Source organism: Aphelocoma coerulescens, chromosome 1A (assembly GCF_041296385.1).
Source record: "Aphelocoma coerulescens isolate FSJ_1873_10779 chromosome 1A, UR_Acoe_1.0, whole genome shotgun sequence".
Lineage (NCBI taxonomy): Eukaryota > Metazoa > Chordata > Aves > Passeriformes > Corvidae > Aphelocoma > Aphelocoma coerulescens.
The window spans coordinates 21,088,912-21,108,001 of record NC_091014.1 but is presented as its reverse complement, the minus strand read 5'-3'; the positions used below and the strand labels follow the sequence as shown (position 1 = coordinate 21,108,001).

Below are 19,090 nucleotides of genomic sequence, written 5' to 3'. Positions count from 1 at the left end.
CCAGCCCGGCTCGGCTGCGCTGGTCGCTCCCGCTCCCCCGGTCCGGGCTCTTTGTCGGCGCGTGCCTGCGGGGGTCGGCGGCGCCATGTCCTCCCCCAAGAACGGCTTCTACCGGCAGGAGATCACCAAGACCCTCTGGGAAGTGCGGGACCGCTACCGGGACCTGCAGCCTGTGGGGTCCGGCGCCTACGGAGCCGTGTGGTGAGCGGGTTGGCGGGGGCAGTCCGGGCGGGGGCGGTGGCCTCTGTCCCGGCCCGGAGGACGCTGCCGGGCCCGGCCCTCCGGCGTGTTGCTTCTGCCAACTTTTCCCGGTTGTTGTCGGGACCCGCGCTGGCCCCGCCCGGTGCCGCCGGCCCCAGGGGGGCAGAGGGGCGGCCCCGCTGCTCACCTGGCCTCACCGCTGTCCCGCCGGGGGAGCCGACCCGCGCGTGTTCCGTCTCTGGAGCGGGCAGAGCCCGGAGCGCTGCCCCAGCCGTGCCCGGGGAGCGCTGCCCGCGGCTGCCGAGTCCGTCCCGCGGCACCCCGGAGCGGCAGCGTCCCCAAGCCCGGGGTGTTGCAGCCCTTTGGGCGGGCCTCTTGGTTTGGTTCTGCGTTGGTGGTGGGTTTGGGCGTTTTGTGGGATTTTTTTGTCTTATTTTTTTTTCCCCACTCTCTAGCTGTTCCTCTTTAAAGCTTTTAGTAATTGTCTACATTTCATCACAGAGTGTGGCAGGCGAATGAAGTGAGATGGCTGCTGGCAGAGGTGCTCTGGGGAGGTGGTCTTCCCGCAGGGCATAGGGGCTGCGGGCCGAGGGCCCGGCAGCGTGGGGCAGGATGCAGCCGCTGCTCGGTGCCGGCCGGGTTTGCTGTGGTTCGCAGACTTGCTTCGGTCCTTGCTAACCGAACTCTTTCTTTTCCCTTGAAGCTCAGCCGTGGATGGAAGAAGTGGCACCAAAGTGGCCATTAAGAAATTGTACCGCCCCTTTCAGTCTGAACTCTTCGCCAAACGAGCTTACCGAGAGCTGCGTCTCCTGAAACACATGAAGCATGAAAACGTGAGTTGGGTCATTAGCTCATACCTTAGGCACTGTAAATCAAAGAAAATATTTAGATTTGGACAGGGCAGATGTGTAGCTGAAGGGAATTCTGGAATCTTTCAGCCTGTCTTTTGTCTGCCCTACGAACATCAGTTCACACAAACTAGAATATCCTGTGGGAAACACCACTTAATTTCCATGTAGGAAAGATTGGGTGGGGAAGGTTAGGACCGCAGTGCAATTTGCTCAGCACTAGCGAGAGGGATTAAAGACCAGAAATTTCAGTTTCCATCACTGTGTTCCTATGAGTTGCAGGAGAATGCAGAGCATGGGTCTGTAGGTTTCAGGTGCCAGCATCTTCTTTTTTTTTCTTTTTTGTTTTCCCCTGAGCTTGCATGAAGATGCACACATGAAAACGTTGAGGAGGGGTTAGCGTTTTTCTCTTTTTTGATTGTTCACGAAGCATTTGAAAGTTTCAGGCTCATATTAATGTGAAACAGGAAAAGTCCACAAATGACTAAACAAATTGCTTTACTGTGAAGCAGAGAATAGCTTATAGAACTGCACATAATTCCCATGTAACATGAAAGAAGAACAGCTATAGAAAGAAGTGTTGAAATAAGTGAAAGAAAGATACATGGTCCCAATACTGCTTAGTGGATTAGGAAAAAAATGAAGAGGTTTGTGTGGAAACAGTTTTTGTGGAGTCAAAGCATGGATTCCAGGTGAGAAGGGCTTGGAGGATCATAGTAGTAGTTTTAAGTGCTATTCATGAAGAATGCATATGGAGTAAAAAGCCTGATAGTTTGGAGGGAGTTGTTAAAATGATGCATAAGAACATCGTTTAAAATGTTAGTTGATGTGGAAGATTAGAGCATACCTCCATTCAGAGGGCCTTCACAAAAAGCTGAGAGATCAAAAGCGAGGATGGGAGAAATTGGTAATAATAACTAGTCTTTGCCATTTAACATTGTAATACTAATATTGTGAGTATCAACTAGGTTCGTTTGAGGAATAATTTGTGGGATATCCTGATTGTCCAGAAGGAAAGAAGAGCTTTTGTAGGTTTAAGAAACTGTCTGCTTGTAGTATTTTAATCTAAATCTTTTAGTCTGATTACTTCACAGTAGCTGCTTCATAACCACTGCTGCAAATGTTAAAAGAGTTAATGTTTGCAGGAAACTTCTGTGTATGGGCTTTAATACTCTCAGCGTTTTCTTTACTGAACATTTGGGAGCAGAGTAGCTCATGCAGTTGCCAAGCTTCTAACTGTGTCCAGAATTCTGAGATTATTTTTCTTTCATTTCCCAGAATAATCTGTTGGGTAGCATTTTCCACTCCTAGCAGGTTTTATGCAGCGTATGCCCTTCAGAATAATACTCTAGAACACCACTGTGACTCAATTGGTAATTAAAGAGTCCTGAAGAAAATGCTCACTGGGGAACATGAGCACAATGTGTACAAATTACAAATCAATCTGTATGAAGGAATGGAATGATTTACAGTCTTAGGAGACAGTTTGGGCCCCAGAAAAAAGAGGTTTATGTACTAAAGAGATTTTAACATGAATTATGGCATCTACTTATTAGAGAACAAAGACTGAATAAATGATCCTGCAGGGATTGGAGGCAGAAACTGACTATTCCACCCATATGAGATGAGACTGACATGGTAGTACAGCCATCAAGACAGTTCCTATCCGCCACCCTAGCCTCACTGCCTTTTGTCAGTCGTGTTGCCCATGGTGAATTAGGAGCAGCAACAATGCCTTTTAGGATTTTCAGTTCCCAAGCTGATCTCAAGGGTACTCCTTTAGCTGCTCCACCCATCCAGAATTAAACCAGGACGGCAGTATTGCTCCTCATCATGATTTTCAGCCCGACCTCTTTGACCCACGACCATTCTGTCAGACAGCTTCTTTTTGCATGTTTCATACAATCACAGAATCATAGAATGGCTTGCATTGAAAGGGATATGAAAGACCATCTAGTTCCCACCTTTCTGCTGTGGGCAGGGACACCTTTCACTAAACCAGGTTGCTCAGAAGCCCATCCAACCTGACCTTGAACACTTCCAGGGATGGGGCATCCACAACTTCTCTGAGCAACCCATTCCAGTGTCTCAGCACCCTCACAGGAAAGAATTTCTTCTGTTTATTTGATAGTTAAAATTACATCCAATTCACTCTTCTTATCTGTTTTGGTTTCAAAATTACTTCTGTAATCACAAGGAATTTCATGTTGGCTTTTATGGAGAGTGTGATGTTTTGTTAGTTTCACTGTGATTGCCTCTCAAAGGACCAACCATCTCTGCCCCTCGTAGCTTTCAGGGAATTTTTGTGTTAAGCATGCAGCAATACATTATCATAATTTATTTAATCTTATGCTCTATTCAGAATGATGGAAGAAATTGTAATGGTCTGATACATTGTGTTAAAAATAGCAGCTCTGATCCTTCATTAAGATAGCAGAAGATACCATTAAACCTGTGTCTCAGTGATATAATTCATCAGCATGTCAGCATAAAAATGGAGGAAAACTACTGCTTAATACCCTAGATGACCTCCATTATATACCCTTTGAGGAATATGCTCATCTTTTTTATGTAGAAGGGTTTTAGGATGACCAGGAGTCCTGTAAAAACAATACAGGAGTAATTCTCCTGAATTTTATGGAATTCAAAATATTTTACTTTGTAGGGAAGCTAACTCACAGGTGAATTTGCTTGTCTATTTAGGCATTTTCAGGAGGAGGTGACTGGTTGCTGGCATACCATCTTTCATTAGACCTTTTCACTCCATAATGGCTCTCAAGTAAATGTAGTGATGCATATTTCTACATAGACCATGTGGCGAGGAATGTTTCTATATAAACCACGCAGACTTGATCACACAGGACTTCTCATCAACCCTTTGTAAAGAAGTCCAAAGGAGTAATGCTGTTGAGGGCCAAGGACAGAGGCTGTGAGTGAAGAGGATGAGATCTGGCTGTTAAGAGATAAATCAGTCTTTAATGACACTGGTATGCTTTTTTTGGGGTTTATTTTTTGGGGGGGGGGGGGGGGTAGGGCTTTTAATTTGAGAGGACCCAGGATGTTTCCCAAACTTCATAAGCTGCTTCTACTACCAAAGTAGCAGTTTAACCCAGATCAATTCCTACAACATTGCCAAAAAGAAAAGTTTGTTTCCAGGGGGATAAGCTGCTGGGTTACTCTGTAGCTGCATAAATAGCTGGCACAGGGGAGGGCATGGTATGGAAATCAGGAATAAACACAGCTAAGGCAGAATGAAGAAAGCACTGCTTGGGGTTGTTTTACTCCATCATTTAATCATGCTAGTTTGTAGTATTCATCCCATTACAGCCTTAGCAGCTCTTGATTATTTCTTTCACATCTGTTGGATCTTGTACAGAGTCTTTATACCTTTAGGAAATATTTTCTAGTAGTGCTTCTTCTGTTCTGTGTTTCTGTCCATTTTGAGTTCATTTAAAATGAGGATCTTTAAAACTTATCTATTATGGCACTGGCTTAAAACCAAAAGCAGTAAGAATATGGCCAGCATGCTAACTTTGGCCCTGGCTTTAGCTCGCAAACATTTGCATAGCTCTGTATTTGTGTATTCTTCTGCAGTTAATGGAGATGTCTGTGTATGCAGTGCAAAAGTCAGACAAGTAAGTGGAAATGCAGAACCTTTAGTTTCTTTTGGCAAATAACTTGGATTTTCTAACACATTTGGACTGTAAGTGATACCTTGATACCCACTTTTGTTGAAACAAGTGCAACTGGACAGTTGTTTGCAGTGGTCCAGCCCTGGTGCCCTGCTCACCTCCAGCTTGTTAAGAGTTTTCAAGCAGGAGTGCAGAATAGCTGGCAAGGGGAGATGACCCTGGAGAAAGGAAGAGGAGAGCTCATGCTGGTGGTTCCTGTCAGAGCGAAGTGTGGATTTTATCAAAGTGTGGTGTGTGTACATATGTAAATACCCATGTGTACATATGTATATACCCATGTACATATAGGCACCCATGGGAGTTCTGACGCAATTCTACCAATTAAATTCTCAATGTGTTTCTGGCATAAAATTTCTGACAAATGCCCATTAAACATTTCTTGGGTCAGTTAATACTCTACAGATGTTTTCCCTTCCTAGAAACTATGTATGTAAGAGGCCACTGCAGTAATTGTTTAAAGGTACTCTATATTATGCTCTCATTCATTGCTCAGAGTGGAAATTATTCTCTGGTGTATTCCCACATCTGAAGACCAGTGTGTGTTTTGCATTATGAGAAACATGAAGCTTTTTTTTCCACTTTGCAAGGAATTGGATATCCAACAGACACCAAATTACCTGTCTCTCTACAGTTACATTTTTGAGGATGATACACTTTCAGGTTGACTGCTTTTTAATTGTTTTCTTTTTTATTTTGAAAAAATGTTGAGCTTTTTATTTACACCTACACAGCGTCAACCACAGGAGGAATTAGTTCCAGAGAAAATAATGGATCAGGCTGTGTTCCTGCTTGAGAAAAATCTTAAATCTGTCACTTTTTGCAGTTCATCTAGCCTGACATGAGCAGTGGAAAGTAACAGCATCTGCAGTGTACAAAATCAGACCAACAAGGGAGTTGTAGATGAGTGATGCCTTAATGGATGAGAGTGTGCTTACTGTGTTAGAAGAGGTTTCCTGCAGCAAGTCCTGCAGAACTGCACCAGCTAAAAATTCACATTATTTGGGTACATATATGCCAGTAAAATGCAATTCAGGAATTCTGTCTGGAAATGGTAAATCTCCTTATTGGTCCTTAGGAAAGAAAAAACACAGTTATAACTGGACGGTTTCTTGCTGTCAAAAATTTGTAAGGGAGAAACACTCCTGTCTGCTTTTCTGCTGGCTTAAAGCTTAGCACATCTAGGGAGCTAACAGGACACTGGAGTAATTTTATTTTGGTATTCAAAGGTCAGTAAATCAACATAGGGGTATCTGTTGTCATTTTTGCTTATTTTCCTAATCTGACTGATAGATGTTTTATGTAGGCTGGGCTTCAGCTGATAGCCATTTATTCACACCCAGCCTTGGGTACTAATAAAGCAGACTGATGAGCTTATTCCATGAAATGAAAATAAGAAAAACAGCACTGAAACCCAAACTTTCTCTTTTGATTGCCATCCAGTCTAGAGATGAAGATGAGTCTGTCTGCAGGATTTGAATCTGTCCAGTGTTACATAGTAATCCTTTGAAGGAAGAGTGTGATAATGCTCATGGGTATGCCAGTGTGCTGACTGGCAGGAGAAAAGAAAAGGAGGTCTTGCAGGCATTCCTCATCTCATGTGTTGGTACTCTGTGAGGAAGAAAGGTGACTGTGGTGCAAGTCTTGGCATGAGTAGTTAAAATTTTAAAAAGATGGAGAGTTCTTAGTTTAATAAAAGGATGCAGGTGCCCATGATGTAGATCAGCACAGGAACATGAAGTTAATCCTGCAGAAAATTTAATGCAGCATAATATGTAGTTCAGTGCACCCTAGCAAGGCTCTCTCTTAAGAAATGTACTTGCGTGTTTAGCCTGAGTGCTAAAGCCACTCAACTTCACTGTGTTTTCATGCATAACATCTGCAAGAGAAAGCAGCACTTACTGTATGAGAGACGTAACCTACATTACTTATTAATTTATACTAGATTCAGGTCTTTTCTTGATGTACTGCTGCTTACATCAGAAAATGTCTTTTACAGAAATGTAATGACTCAGTCCTTGAATAGAAGTAATCCAATACATCAAAGTGCAGGGGAGGGCAGAGATGAGGAGCTATTCACCATTGTGCTCTGCTGTTGGAAAAGGAGGCAGCTGAGAAGGGAACGGCAGAAACCACCTCACCAATGTGAATCTGTTATTTATTTGTTAACAATAGTTAAAGTTGGTGAGTGTGGTCAGGGAACACACACAGGAGGGTTAAGAAAGGATGGAAATGCTGCTACTCGCCCCCCCCCACTGGCTTCAAAGTAAATGTATTGAGTGAAAGCATACCTGTGGAAAACAAGTCAGACCAGTAGATGGGTAGTTTTGTGGGTTTGCACTTCAGGAAGATGGAGCATCTCCCTAATGAAGACAGTCTGGGAGGACTGGAGTTGTTCCCCCCAGAGAAGAGAAGGCTCTGGAGGGACCTTAGAGCAGCCTTCTGGTACACAAAGAGGGCTTCAAGAGAGCTCAAGAGGAACTTTTTACAAGGGCATGTAGTGACAGGACAAGGGACAATAGTTTAAACTGAAAGAGGGTAGATTTAGATTGGACATAAGGAAGAAATTCTTTACTGTGAGGGTCATGAGGCACTGGCACAGGTTGTTCAGAGAAGTTGTGGATGCTTCATCCCTGGAAGTGCCCAAGGCTGGGTTGGATGGGGCTTTGAGCAAGCTGGTCTAGTGGAAGGTGTCCCTGCCCATGGGAGGGGATTAGAACTACATGAGCTTAAAGGTCCCTTCCAGCCCAAACCAGTCAGTGGTTCTGTGGGAGTTACACAGTGTTACACCCTGTCCTTGAGATAAAAGCTATTAAAGTGCTTCAGTGGAGGCTGAAGAAATCCAGGTTATTTTTCAGTCAAATGTACAGTAGATGCATTCTTTGCGGGCTTATTTATTTGAGAAATTGACTTTTGGCAGAGTTAATAGGGGTAAAAATAAGACCCTAAAAAGGCAGCACTGCTGTTGATTTCCACAGATGCTTTTCATTGCCATTGCAGACTCTGCTGGGTTCATTCCTCAGATGGGCTTCCATCTCTGATAGTGTCAGTAATTGTGCTGATTAATACCAAAAATACATTTATAGAAGGTTTCACAGATATCTCTGTTACATTTCATATAGGCAACACTATGAAAAATAAATTATTCTTGTGATTGTTTATGGTGGCTTACTTTGTGCTGGAACATTGTGTTTTAAGTATCATAAAGTTCTTTACAAATACTGTCTTTATTGAGAGCATTTCAGACAGAATCAGGTTTTTCCATCATATTATAAAGGAGGGAGTTGACTACACTTTGTTCAGTTCTTTCCCTTTTCCTGAACAAGTAGCTGGAGTTGTATCTTCCTCAAAGGATTTATTTTATCCCATACTTCCTTGTGCTTAATATAGCTGCAAAAATCTCTGGCCTGAATGGAAATATGAATGACTCTGCTCCAGTACAGGAAAATAATCCCAAACCACAGCTATTAAATAAAGATCTCTGAGGAAAAGGAAATTAGTCCCTTCACTTTTATTTTAAAATTTATTAGCTATTAGTATGTCTTACCATTTTGGACATTAAGATGGATTTCAGGATTCTTAGAAAACCTGATTTGTAAAGCAAGAGAAGCAGTATTGCAAAATCCTTGGCATGTTTAAAGAGTTTTGTGGTTCATGATTTAAAATTCCCTTCTTCGGGAGCTGGGCATTGGTGTTGGTGGCTTCATTTGCTGTAGAGGATTTGCAGCAGTGATAGGTCTGTTTCCATAAGTCAGCGACCTTACCTCAGCAGTGATGTACATCAGGGAGCATTAAGTATCAGGAACTCTGTTTACTGGAATGGCTACGCCTTAGAATGTTAGTGAACTTCTTTAGTGTGTTTTGGGGCTGGTGTGTTCTGTATGGAAACTGTTCTTCATGCTCCTGTGTTTCACAGGGGATGCCTGATAATGCCTGGGTGCAGAGATGGATGTGATAGAGCAGCCACATTATTTCATCCTCCTCTGTATCCCTTTTTATTGTGGTGTCCCAGTGTCTTTCACTGCTACATTCAGATGTGATGACGTTTATTTTCTGATGGTTCTTGCTTAGGTGTATGAGGGCATGGAAATATCTGCTTAAGGAGAACAAGTAAGACTTCTGAGGAAGTGGGGCTTGATAAGGAAAGATACGTATTAAATAAAATTACTGCTAAAATATTAACTTCCTTCTTTGTGCAACTTTCCTGGCTGTGTATGCTCTGTGTGTGTGTGTTTGCATATACATGCTGCCTTAGGAAATGCCTGTAGAGCTGCATTATGCTCCATTGTTGTAATGTACATCTTTGTAATCCTGTCCTCCTTCATTCTCTACCTCCACAGAGAAAAGGAAAACCTTATGTAAAACTGTCATAAAAAAGAGAATTCTTGTTGTAGTGTTAGCACTAGAGGTATTACTTCAAATAATAACTGTGTGGGTTTAATTATTGTTTTATGGTAGTTATTCTTCCTGAATTAGTTTCATATAACAGTCCCAGGTAAATATTATTAGTGACTTCTTTTCAAAGATATATGTGGCTACAGAGAAAGGGTGTTGTAATTTTCTGCCTTCATCTTTATTAGTTTTCCTATCTTCATCATTGTGACATTTTGATAATATCCAGGCTAACTGTAGTAGTTGGCCCTTAATGTGGAAAGACTAAAAATACATGCAGCAAGGATTTCATCATGGTTGGTGATTTTTATTTAAAGCTTTAAACAAAGGAAGTTGTCCTTTTCTTGCATTTCCCCCCTCCATTTCTGCTCATGCTTCTCTTTATTTTCACTTTTTTTTTAAAGATACCTGATTTGGATGAACAGTTCTTGATGTATGATCTGATGTGTGTATGGCCACAAAGATAGAGTTGAACAAGGTTACAAAGGTTATTAGTCTTCTAGCTTGCTTTCTAGCAAAGCCCTGCACAGCCCCATGATGCTGATAATACCAAAGTTGTGGGTTCAATCCCTGTACAGGCCATTCACTTAAGAGTTGCACTTGATGATCCTCATGGGTCCCTTCCAACTTAGAATTCTATTTTGTGAATCTGTGACATAGCAGCCTGCACCTGGGAAGCACCACAAGCACTCTGAGGCCTGGGAGTCTTCCTCTGAACAGACAGAAATGGTCGTGAATTAGGAGTAGAGGTAGAAAAGAAACAGCTCTAAAAGCCTGTGTTATTTTGGCACTGCCTGGATTAAGCAGCATCTAAACTAAAGTCTGGCTTTAGATAATTCCAGCTACTTATTTTCGGGCATTGAGTTGTGTATATTTAATTTTCTGGTGTTTAATGGGCTTGAAAGAAGCATTGGTATTTAGTGTAATGCACCCAGTCAGTTTGTATAGTTCTCGCAAAAACCATTAATAGGAAAAGCTGTGGTGGAAAATCCATTTTACTAGATTATTATTTCTCTGTTCAGTGATAGAATGCCTTTGTTTGACAAAAAAAAGCTCTTTGGAGAACCTAAAGTATGAGCCACAGCAAATCATATAAAGTTCGTGTTAATTTTTTCTCAGTAAAAACAGTTTAATTCTAGTTTCTTCTTTGTACTTCCAATTAGCAATTGTAGTCTATGTACCTAAATTACCCTGTTACTGAAATTAGAAGATGTTTAAAGTGTACTTCATTAATAAGCAGCAAGCCCAGCTAGGTGGAGAGCACTTATGAGATATTATGGACTGATTTGTCTGGTTTATTTTCAACCCTTCAGTAGTTCAAGTGATAAAATACTGTCTCCTCTTACATAAAACTGTTAGCCTCCAAACTTTTTGTTCCAGTAGATACTTCTTATATTTTTTATCACTGGGTAAAGCTGCCCTCTGAGTTATAAAATCTAGCACATAAATCTTGGCACTACTTTAGGTATTCTTTCTGCCATATTTATGCCTGTAGCTAATGTCTCACTATGGAAATGTTTTGGATTATATTTTTTCATTTATTAGGTGATTTAGACTTTATTGTGTCAAATCAATCATTAATATTTTATTGGGTTTTTTTAGGTCATTGGAATTTTGGATGTGTTCACACCAGATGTAACACTGGAGAAGTTTAATGACTTGTAAGTTCCAAGTTGTTTGTGTTTTGGAGAAGAGCATTGTTGCTTGTGCGGGAGCATGGTTGCTTTTTAAATAGAGAATTTCAAAATTGTTGCTTCATGGACTTTTTTTTTTCTGAGTTTCATCTTAATATAACTCTTACATGCAGCTTTGATGGGCTGGGGTTTTCAGGTTGTCATTAGAACCAGTTTCCTGTCTTACAAGGTATGTACTTCTTTCAGCCCTAGTAAACGACAGTTTGGTGAATTTCCTAATCCACCTTTCAAGTATTGATTTCTTACCCTAAGGCCCAGGTTTCTCAAATGGTAGGACAATTCTTAACCCAGTCAGGTAGGCTGAAAGTTATCCCTACTACACAACACATCTCAGTGGGAACCATCCTAATTCAAGGATCAGTTAAAAAGTGCTGATGCTGCTGAATTTTTTTGTGTTTATCTGCATTGTGGTCTGTTGTGCCCTGTGACTGTTTTCCCAGTCAGTGGTCCAAACAGCACCTGATGCAGGTTGTTTCTCCCACATCTCACTGACCTTTTGGTGGCATCTCAGACACAAGATGTTTAGCATGTCTGCTGTTTTACTTGTTTACTGCTGCAATTCTTGTGAGTTAGAAGAAATTGCTAGAGAAACAATGCTCAGAAATCCTTTTGGGCTTAATGTAGATTTCCTGTGTTAGAACTGTCCTGGATTTCATCTAGTGTAGCTATGTTTCCTAAACAACCTTGTGTATTTATATGTTAACAAAGAAAGCTATCTGACAGAAAAATGTAGAAAATGAAGTACAGAAGACATGGAGCATGTGTTCATATTGATGAGGAATGTTGTCCATATTGTTTATTGTGCTAGGATTTTATACAGCATATGTAATAGAATGCACATGTATGTGATGAGCATTGAAGCACTGTGTTTTAAGTGAGACCTTAAAATCATCCTCCAGATTTTTCTAGCTCAATGAGGTGGTCATGACTGTGAGAGACATTGCCTTGCATGAATGTCTTAGTTTTCTGTGTAGCAGTCTTTGAAATCACAACGCTTTTGGTTAGCTTCTTTCTAAGCTAGTTCTGATAACTAGCAAATTTCCATAATCAGTGACAGAACTGGGCAATACCTCTTTATGACAATCAGATAAAAACAGGCTTGGAGGGTAGGAGGGTGATGAAGGAATTGTTTGGTAAACAGAATGATCTATAATTTAATGTTGTAAGTGGATTATAACATACATCTATGTTTAAATTTACGTGACAAAGTTAAATCAAGCTAATCTGTTTCATTTTCTTTCCTTTTTTGGGGGTTGCATTTGTTTTGTTTTTTGGTTATTTGTGGGGGCTTTCTGGGGTTTTTTATTTGTTTGTTTTGTTTTAAGCTACCTCGTCATGCCATTTATGGGAACAGACTTGAGTAAGATAATGAAGCATGAGAAATTAACTGAAGATCGAATCCAGTTCCTGGTATATCAGATGTTGAAAGGCTTAAAGGTTTGCCAGTTCTACTACTATTTTGATTTCACAGTCTTTTTTCCTAGCAAACTGTTATGGAGAACTATAAATACTTATAATTTAATAGCTGGTTAAAATTTATCTCACCTTGTATAGTAAAAGAATATATATTAAATTAAAACCATTATATTAATTTATTATATAAAGTATATTTTTACAGCTAAAAAATCCTGGCTCTCTGTTTCTTGTTTTACATTGGATGGTCCAGTCCCATCATCATCATAATGAAGCTTCACTGGGTTTGCTTCAGTGTCTCTCTTTAACTGGGAAGCCCATAGCTGAGCATAGCACTCCAGGTGTGTCTCACCAGAGCTGAGAAAAGGGAAAGGATCACCTCCCTCAAGTTGCTGGCAATCCTCTGCCTAATGCATGAGGCTTTTGGTTGTCTTTGGTGCAAGGGCACAGGTCCTTTTCTGCCAAGCTGGTCAATCTCCGGCTTTGTCTGGCGCATGGGGTTATTCCTTCCCAGGTTTCTGTCGAGCTTGGTGGATTCCTGTCAGCCCATTTCCTCAGCCTGTGGAGGTCTCACTAAATGGCAGCACAATCATCTGGGGTGTGAATATTGTTGTCAATTCTGCATCAGTTGCTGAGGGAGTGCTCTGTCCCATCATCCACATCAGCAGTGATGATGTTAAACAGGACTGACTTCGGTACTAACCCTAAGGGGGACACAGCTGATGGTGGGCCTCCTGCTGGACTTCCTGCCACTGATCACAACCCTTTGATCAAGGCAGTTCAGTCACTGCCCATTAATCTAAGTCCTACTTCCCCTGTCTCTCAGGGTGTTATGAGAGAATTTGAAAAGCCTTGCTCAAGTCAAGGTAAACAGCACTGTCTGCCCTCCTGTCATCCACCAAGCCGGTTGTCTTATCACAGAAGACAGCTAACGGGCTATCAGGTGTGATTTTCTTCTGTAAATCCCTGTTGACTACTGCCAATCAGTTCTTTGTCCTTGTAATGTTTGGAAATGGTTTCCAGAATTACTTGCTTATTACATTCCCAGAGAGTGAGGTGCAGCTGACTGGCCTTTCTTGATCCTCTTCTTCCTTACCCTTTTGAAGGCATGAGCAATATTTGCTTTCTTATCATCATAAGGAACGTCTCCTGATGACCATGAGTACCTTGGCTTTTTCATGCCCCTGGTGCAGTTGCCTGTGTTTTCCCTAGTTTTGGTTTTGCTCCCAGTTTGCATGTAGAAGCCTTTCACGTTGACCTTTGTGTCTCTTACCAGGTTCAGGACCAAGAGGGCTTTGCCTTTCCAGATTCCATCTCTGCACCCTTGGGCAGTGTCTCCGCATTCCTGCAGGGTGACCTGACTCTGCTTCCACCTCACATACACTTTTTTATGTTTTGGTTTCCCTAGGAGTTCTTGCCTCCTGCCACCTTTGCTTGATCTTGACTTCTAGTATCAGTTTTTATTATGTGCCCTTGTTTTACACTGTGAAACTAGGAAGGATCCATAAAAGACTATAAGGGACCATGAAGATTTGTGTAATTTTGAGCTGTGTAGGAAAACTTCATCTTGTAGCTCTTCCAGTAAGTCTTGGGAAGAATAATGATTTCAACGTATCATTTTCTTAAATAAAAAGTATTACCAAGTGCCATCTGTAAGTTAGTTGTTGGGCTTGCTCATGATTTTTTTTCTTTTCAGATAGTAAGCCTGAATGTTAATCCTCTGTTCTTTCTCAGAAATAATGTTAATATTCATCTCTCTTTTATCTCTTAGATATTTTACTTCTGTGGACTGCAGAGCTTACAGCTATAGCAAAACGACATAATCTTGAATTTAACTGACTCTCACAAGAACGATTCTAAATGTAGTAGCTATGATGTTCTTTGTATGTTTTTGTTCCTCATCTTTTGCTAAATGCTGTTTATTATTACTACTCCTTTTTTCTTCTATTTGGCTTTTAAAAATTGGACTGTGTATATTGAAGTTCATGGTCTTACAATGCAAAAAGAAGATACTCTTTAAGCTCCCTGTTTTTATGCATAACCTATGTTAATGAGATGTGGAAATGATTCTTGGTCTAGATTGGTATTACAGTTCTTAAATTACTGTGTTTACCTTTTGGGTATACACAGCTGTTGATCATAAAAAGGCTACTACTTCCTTACTACTTTTTTCTTTTGGTGACACAATTCCAAGGTCTGCAGACTTTATCCAGGCTCTCCTGCAGTGATGGCTGTTTAATTCCCGTTGCTGCTCTGGAGACATATGGTGTAAGGAGGCTGTGGAATGGCAGTGTCTTAAATTGAATGTCATTCCTTGGCTGCTGCTGGCTCTGTACAATTTTGGTTTTACGGTCCTGTGCCTGCAGCACACAATGTATGGGCAGAATTTCCTCTGTGCTTGTACAGGTAAGTGAAGTCAGTGTAGGGATGTGCTTGTGCAGTGGAAATACAGACCTGATTTTGATACAGGAAAGTCTGGCACATCCATCAGGATGCAGATTCATCCAGATCCGTACTTGCATTGCCAAGTGCTATTAAAAACTAGTTAATGTAGCAGAGCAGCATGCTGTGCCTGGACGCGAACACCAGGAACAGCATAACCACGATTCTGTTGTCTCTCAGCACTTAAATACAGAAGGTCAAAATTGTTTTACTCCCATCACAAAACATAATAAATATACATTTTTGTTGGGTCCTGCATTATTGATTTCTCTTTGACCCTACCTTGGATTTTGTGTTCTTATTTTAGTAGAGTTTTGCTCACATAGCCTTTTACATATGCTGAGTTATTATCCTTTGTGTTCTACAGTTGTGCATTTAAGTGCAATAATTCCCATTTTACAAATGCTGGAAGTAAAGTCAGATAAACTAAAGCCAGGTTTGGGGAAATTGTTTGTATTTAAACTTGAGGGAATTCACCTCTAATCTGGACTTGAAATGTGGAGTTATGATTTCAGTTTTGTCATTATTCATTTGTCATTCAGTTCTCTGGTCCTAGTAAGTGTTCTCTCAAGGACTGTGTAAGTGGAGTGGTCTGTTTAAGTTGCATGTAACTGTCTGGGAAGCAGGTTTCCAGGAGAGGCATGCTGTTCACTAGGGATTTAAAACATCATTTGCATTAACTTTACAGGCAAGCAATATATGAACTGTAAATAATTAGCTTAGGTTGAATGTACTGGAAAGGATGAATAATTAATTTAATTAAGTCTAAGCCAGTGAAATGGCTTAGAAACATATTTTGGTCCTAGTGATGTACATTATCTGACAGATAATGTACCAACAGAGCAGAACTTGTGGCCCCAAAGGTTGACACTGAAGTCTGTGAATCAGAAAATCTGGAAGACAAATGGAGCAACTGTGTGTGGTTGACATACATAGGAAGAAAACAGTAGGAATTTAAGAGGATATATTGGGCGAGTTTGTGGCAGGGTTTGTTTGTTAGTGAAGGCTGCAGGGGAGTGGCTTCTGTGAGAAGACACCAGGAACTGCCTCCATGTTGAACCAAGTTCCAGCTGGCTCCAAGGCAGACCTGCTGCTGGCTAAAGCTGAGCCCATCAGCAAAATGCATGGCACAGCTGTGGTAATAGATTCAAGAGGGGTAAAAAATTGCTGTGCAGCAGCTGTGAGAGGGGAGTGAGAAAATGTGAAACAGCCCTGCAGGCACCAGGGTCAGTGAGGATAGAGGGGGAGAAGATGTTACAGGTGCTGGGGTAGAGATTTCCCTGCAGGCTGTGAAGGCAGTGGTGGCACAGGCTGCACAGGAGGTGGCACAGGAGGACCACGACAGAGCAGATATCCACACAGCAGCCATGAAGGCCCCCATGCTGGAGCCCAGGCATGTGCCCTAAATGAAACTGCAGCAAGCCCACAGAGAGCCTGTGCTGGAGCAGGCCCCTGGCAAGTTATGTGGCAAGACCTGTGGCCCATGGGGGACCCACACTGGAGCAGTCCTCTCCTAAAGGACTGCATCCTGTGTGAAGAGCACATGCTGAAAGCATTCATGAAGGACTGTCTACTGTGGGAGGGACATAAGAATAAAAGCAGTTACATAGCAACCAGCAGGGATGCTGAGATAGTAACTGTGATAGATCTTCTGTAAGAAATGGTTTGCCTGAATAGTTCCTTACCCCGTGTTTTTGAGAGCACATCTGTACTTACCTCAAAATTACCAGCAGGAAATAAAATATTATTCAGCTACTAGACTGTTTTGTTATTTCTTATTACTCAGCAAACTCTGGAGAACAGTCTTTGCTGTATCTGTTCCATTAAATTTTGGATTCTCGTTGAACCATCTCAGCCAGAAATACACACCTTGCTGGAAATATTTTTAAGAAGTAGGAGTGGTCCAGTGTTTAAGGCACATTCTTGTAGCCCTGTCTGTGCTAGGAAATGTGTTTAAAAAAAAAAAAAACAGTGTTGCTAGCATGCAGAGGAAAAAGAAAATGAGTCAGTAATTTGTTTATTCTTTTACAAATACCAGTAAATTAGCTGTTTAAGAAAGGCTTAGCCAAGTTTTGCATGAAAATCTTGTACTTTTTAAGGTCTACTGTATCTGGGTTAAAGACAGCCCATCTGTGTTTACTTGGATTGCTTTTTTGGCGGGTCATAGGGAACAAACATAAGCTTAGCTAGTGCTCAGTTGAGGCAATATAAGGGAAAAGTGCTTGCAACACCTGGGAAGGAGGAGTATGCCACCCTGTAGATGTTTGTGGTAAAACTCATTCAGCTTCTCAAACTTAGCCTCTGATTTGTATGATGACTTTGTTTTTCACCTTTTAACTTTGATGGCATCTATTCTGAGGAGGTTTCTTTTGTGTTAAAGATGTAACCTGCAATGTGCATTTGTCCTTTGTAAAGTATATAAGATCTTCATGGTATCTGTATTTATGTCTGGTCAAAGGCAAGAAGGCTGTTCATTATTTTTGTCACATTTCATATTCTACTGTAACAACCTGTTTACATGTGACAGTTAAATGCATGTAGGAAAAACTGCGTGACTGATGTATTGTAAAGGGATAAGGGAGATTTTTGCTAAGCCACCCAGTTGTTTCCTTGCAGGCTTCATTTCTACATTCTATCTGTAGGCTGGTTCTGGATTGGCTGTATACAAAGTGCTCAACAGGCTTGATTTTAAAAATCATGTATAAATTGAGGGCAAGAGAAAGTTCATACTGAGTTCGTGAAGATTTGTATCAATTCTTCAGCCTTTGCTCTGCAAGACTGTACAGTTCTTTTTTGTCAGTTCTTATTTTACTGTCTTTTTTCTACAGTGAATGAAATAATCATTTTCTTTCTTTGGCAAGCCTTGTAATTTATCAGAACTCAATGTGATGTGACACCACTTAAAAACAATGACGTGCCTCTCCTTTGTTTCCTAGTTGGGCCTTAGTCAGGCATTAAATTTTACTTAAGTGTGAGCTTGCATCTTGGAAGGGCTTTCATAATTTCTTTTTTGTTGTTGTTTGACAGAAAAGCTGTGTATTGTCAAGGAGTACAGAAGGCAAGCTAAACATAATGTCTCTCTGTGTAGGTGGAAAGAGACTGGAGCTTTCAGTCTTGGGTCCCCCTTCTGCAGGAATGCCTCCTGTTCATAGAGGTCTGGGGAGGTGGCTGTCAGTCCTCTCTATTCGTAGTGCTTGAGAAGGGACAGACAGCTCTTGGGCCACAAAAACACCTGTTCAAGCTTCTTTTGCCATACTTATGGTAAGATTTACCTACTCTAGTTCTCTCCTTTTCTAATCTGTATTTGCTGCCTTTTGTTCACATTTCTGCTGGATTTTTTCTGCTTCTCTGCTTTTCCTTCCCCCTCTGACTCATTTCCTCTTCAGTTTTTACTTCCCTGCCAAGATGCTTTTCATTTTCATTCTGCATGTTGCCTAGACCACAGTCTCCCGAGTCTTTGCTAATTCCCTTTTGATTAGCTTTTTATTTTTTGTAGAGATTACATACACAGAAAAGAATGCTTAAAATTTAGATGATTGTTGGATGACTTCCTAGCATGATCAGAAGCTTGCATTCCAGGATTTATGCATGCTACCAAAAGTCATCTTTAGGATAATGCAGAGCTCCTGTGCTTCAAGGCACTTCACTCATGTTAACTGGGTTCTTGAGTCAAATATGGTTCGGGTGAAGTGGTAATAACATTGTGAAGAATATGTCTACTCTGTTGTGAATCGTTTTGCCGTGTTAAGAGTGAAAAATCTGTCAATAAACGGTTAATTTAATGAGTAGAACCAGTAAGAACAGGATCCCATTTCAGAAGGCTGTTGAACAGAAATGGAAAATCTTCTGAATGAAGACTGGCATAGTTCCAGTGTTGCTACCTGCCAGGAGATAATAAAATGCAGTTAAAAAAATACTGCTGTTGTTAAAGAAACGCTGCAGCACAGCACCAGTATTTCAGCTTACAGAAAGGCTGATATGTACATTACCATCAGGAATAACTGCTATTTTATGTAATCTCAGTAGTGTTATGTTGAGAGGAACATTTAGAAAACACAGGAGCTTTCCCCAAAGTGTTAACATGATTTTGGTGCTATGAACACTCAGAAAACCTTCAGTGGGGTGAGAATGCCAACAAAACCACACTCTTCTCTCGAAACAGGTGAGATTAACTAAAACTGTGAAGGGTGCAGACCTTTTAATTCCTGTTTCTACATTCTGCATTCTTGGGTGCCAAATGACTAGGTCTGCCAGCTATTTCCTTACTGTGTACAGTCTTAGCAGCAAAAACTGACTATAGAATATTTTAAGCATCTGTTCTGGAAAATTAAGAGGCTTCAGTTAGAAGACATTGCAATAATTTAGAATGCAAGTAGACATTGTAATATCCTTGATCAAGATAGCTATGACA

General features: G+C 41.0%; 1 protein-coding gene across 6 annotated transcripts in view; it reads left to right on the top strand.

Moving 5' to 3' along the window:
- MAPK12 (mitogen-activated protein kinase 12) overlaps nucleotides 1-19,090 on the top strand; it is a 31,874-nt gene continuing 12,784 nt past the window's right edge. For all 6 annotated transcript variants that reach the window (XR_011146672.1, XM_068996036.1, XM_068996028.1 and 3 more), the window contains exons 1-4: nucleotides 1-201; nucleotides 905-1,034; nucleotides 10,733-10,791; nucleotides 12,150-12,261. Coding sequence is in view for 5 of the 6 variants with exons in the window: in XM_068996036.1 (XP_068852137.1) it covers nucleotides 86-201; nucleotides 905-1,034; nucleotides 10,733-10,791; nucleotides 12,150-12,261 (417 nt within the window). In the remaining variant the exon portion in view is untranslated. The remainder of the gene's footprint in view (nucleotides 202-904; nucleotides 1,035-10,732; nucleotides 10,792-12,149; nucleotides 12,262-19,090) is intronic.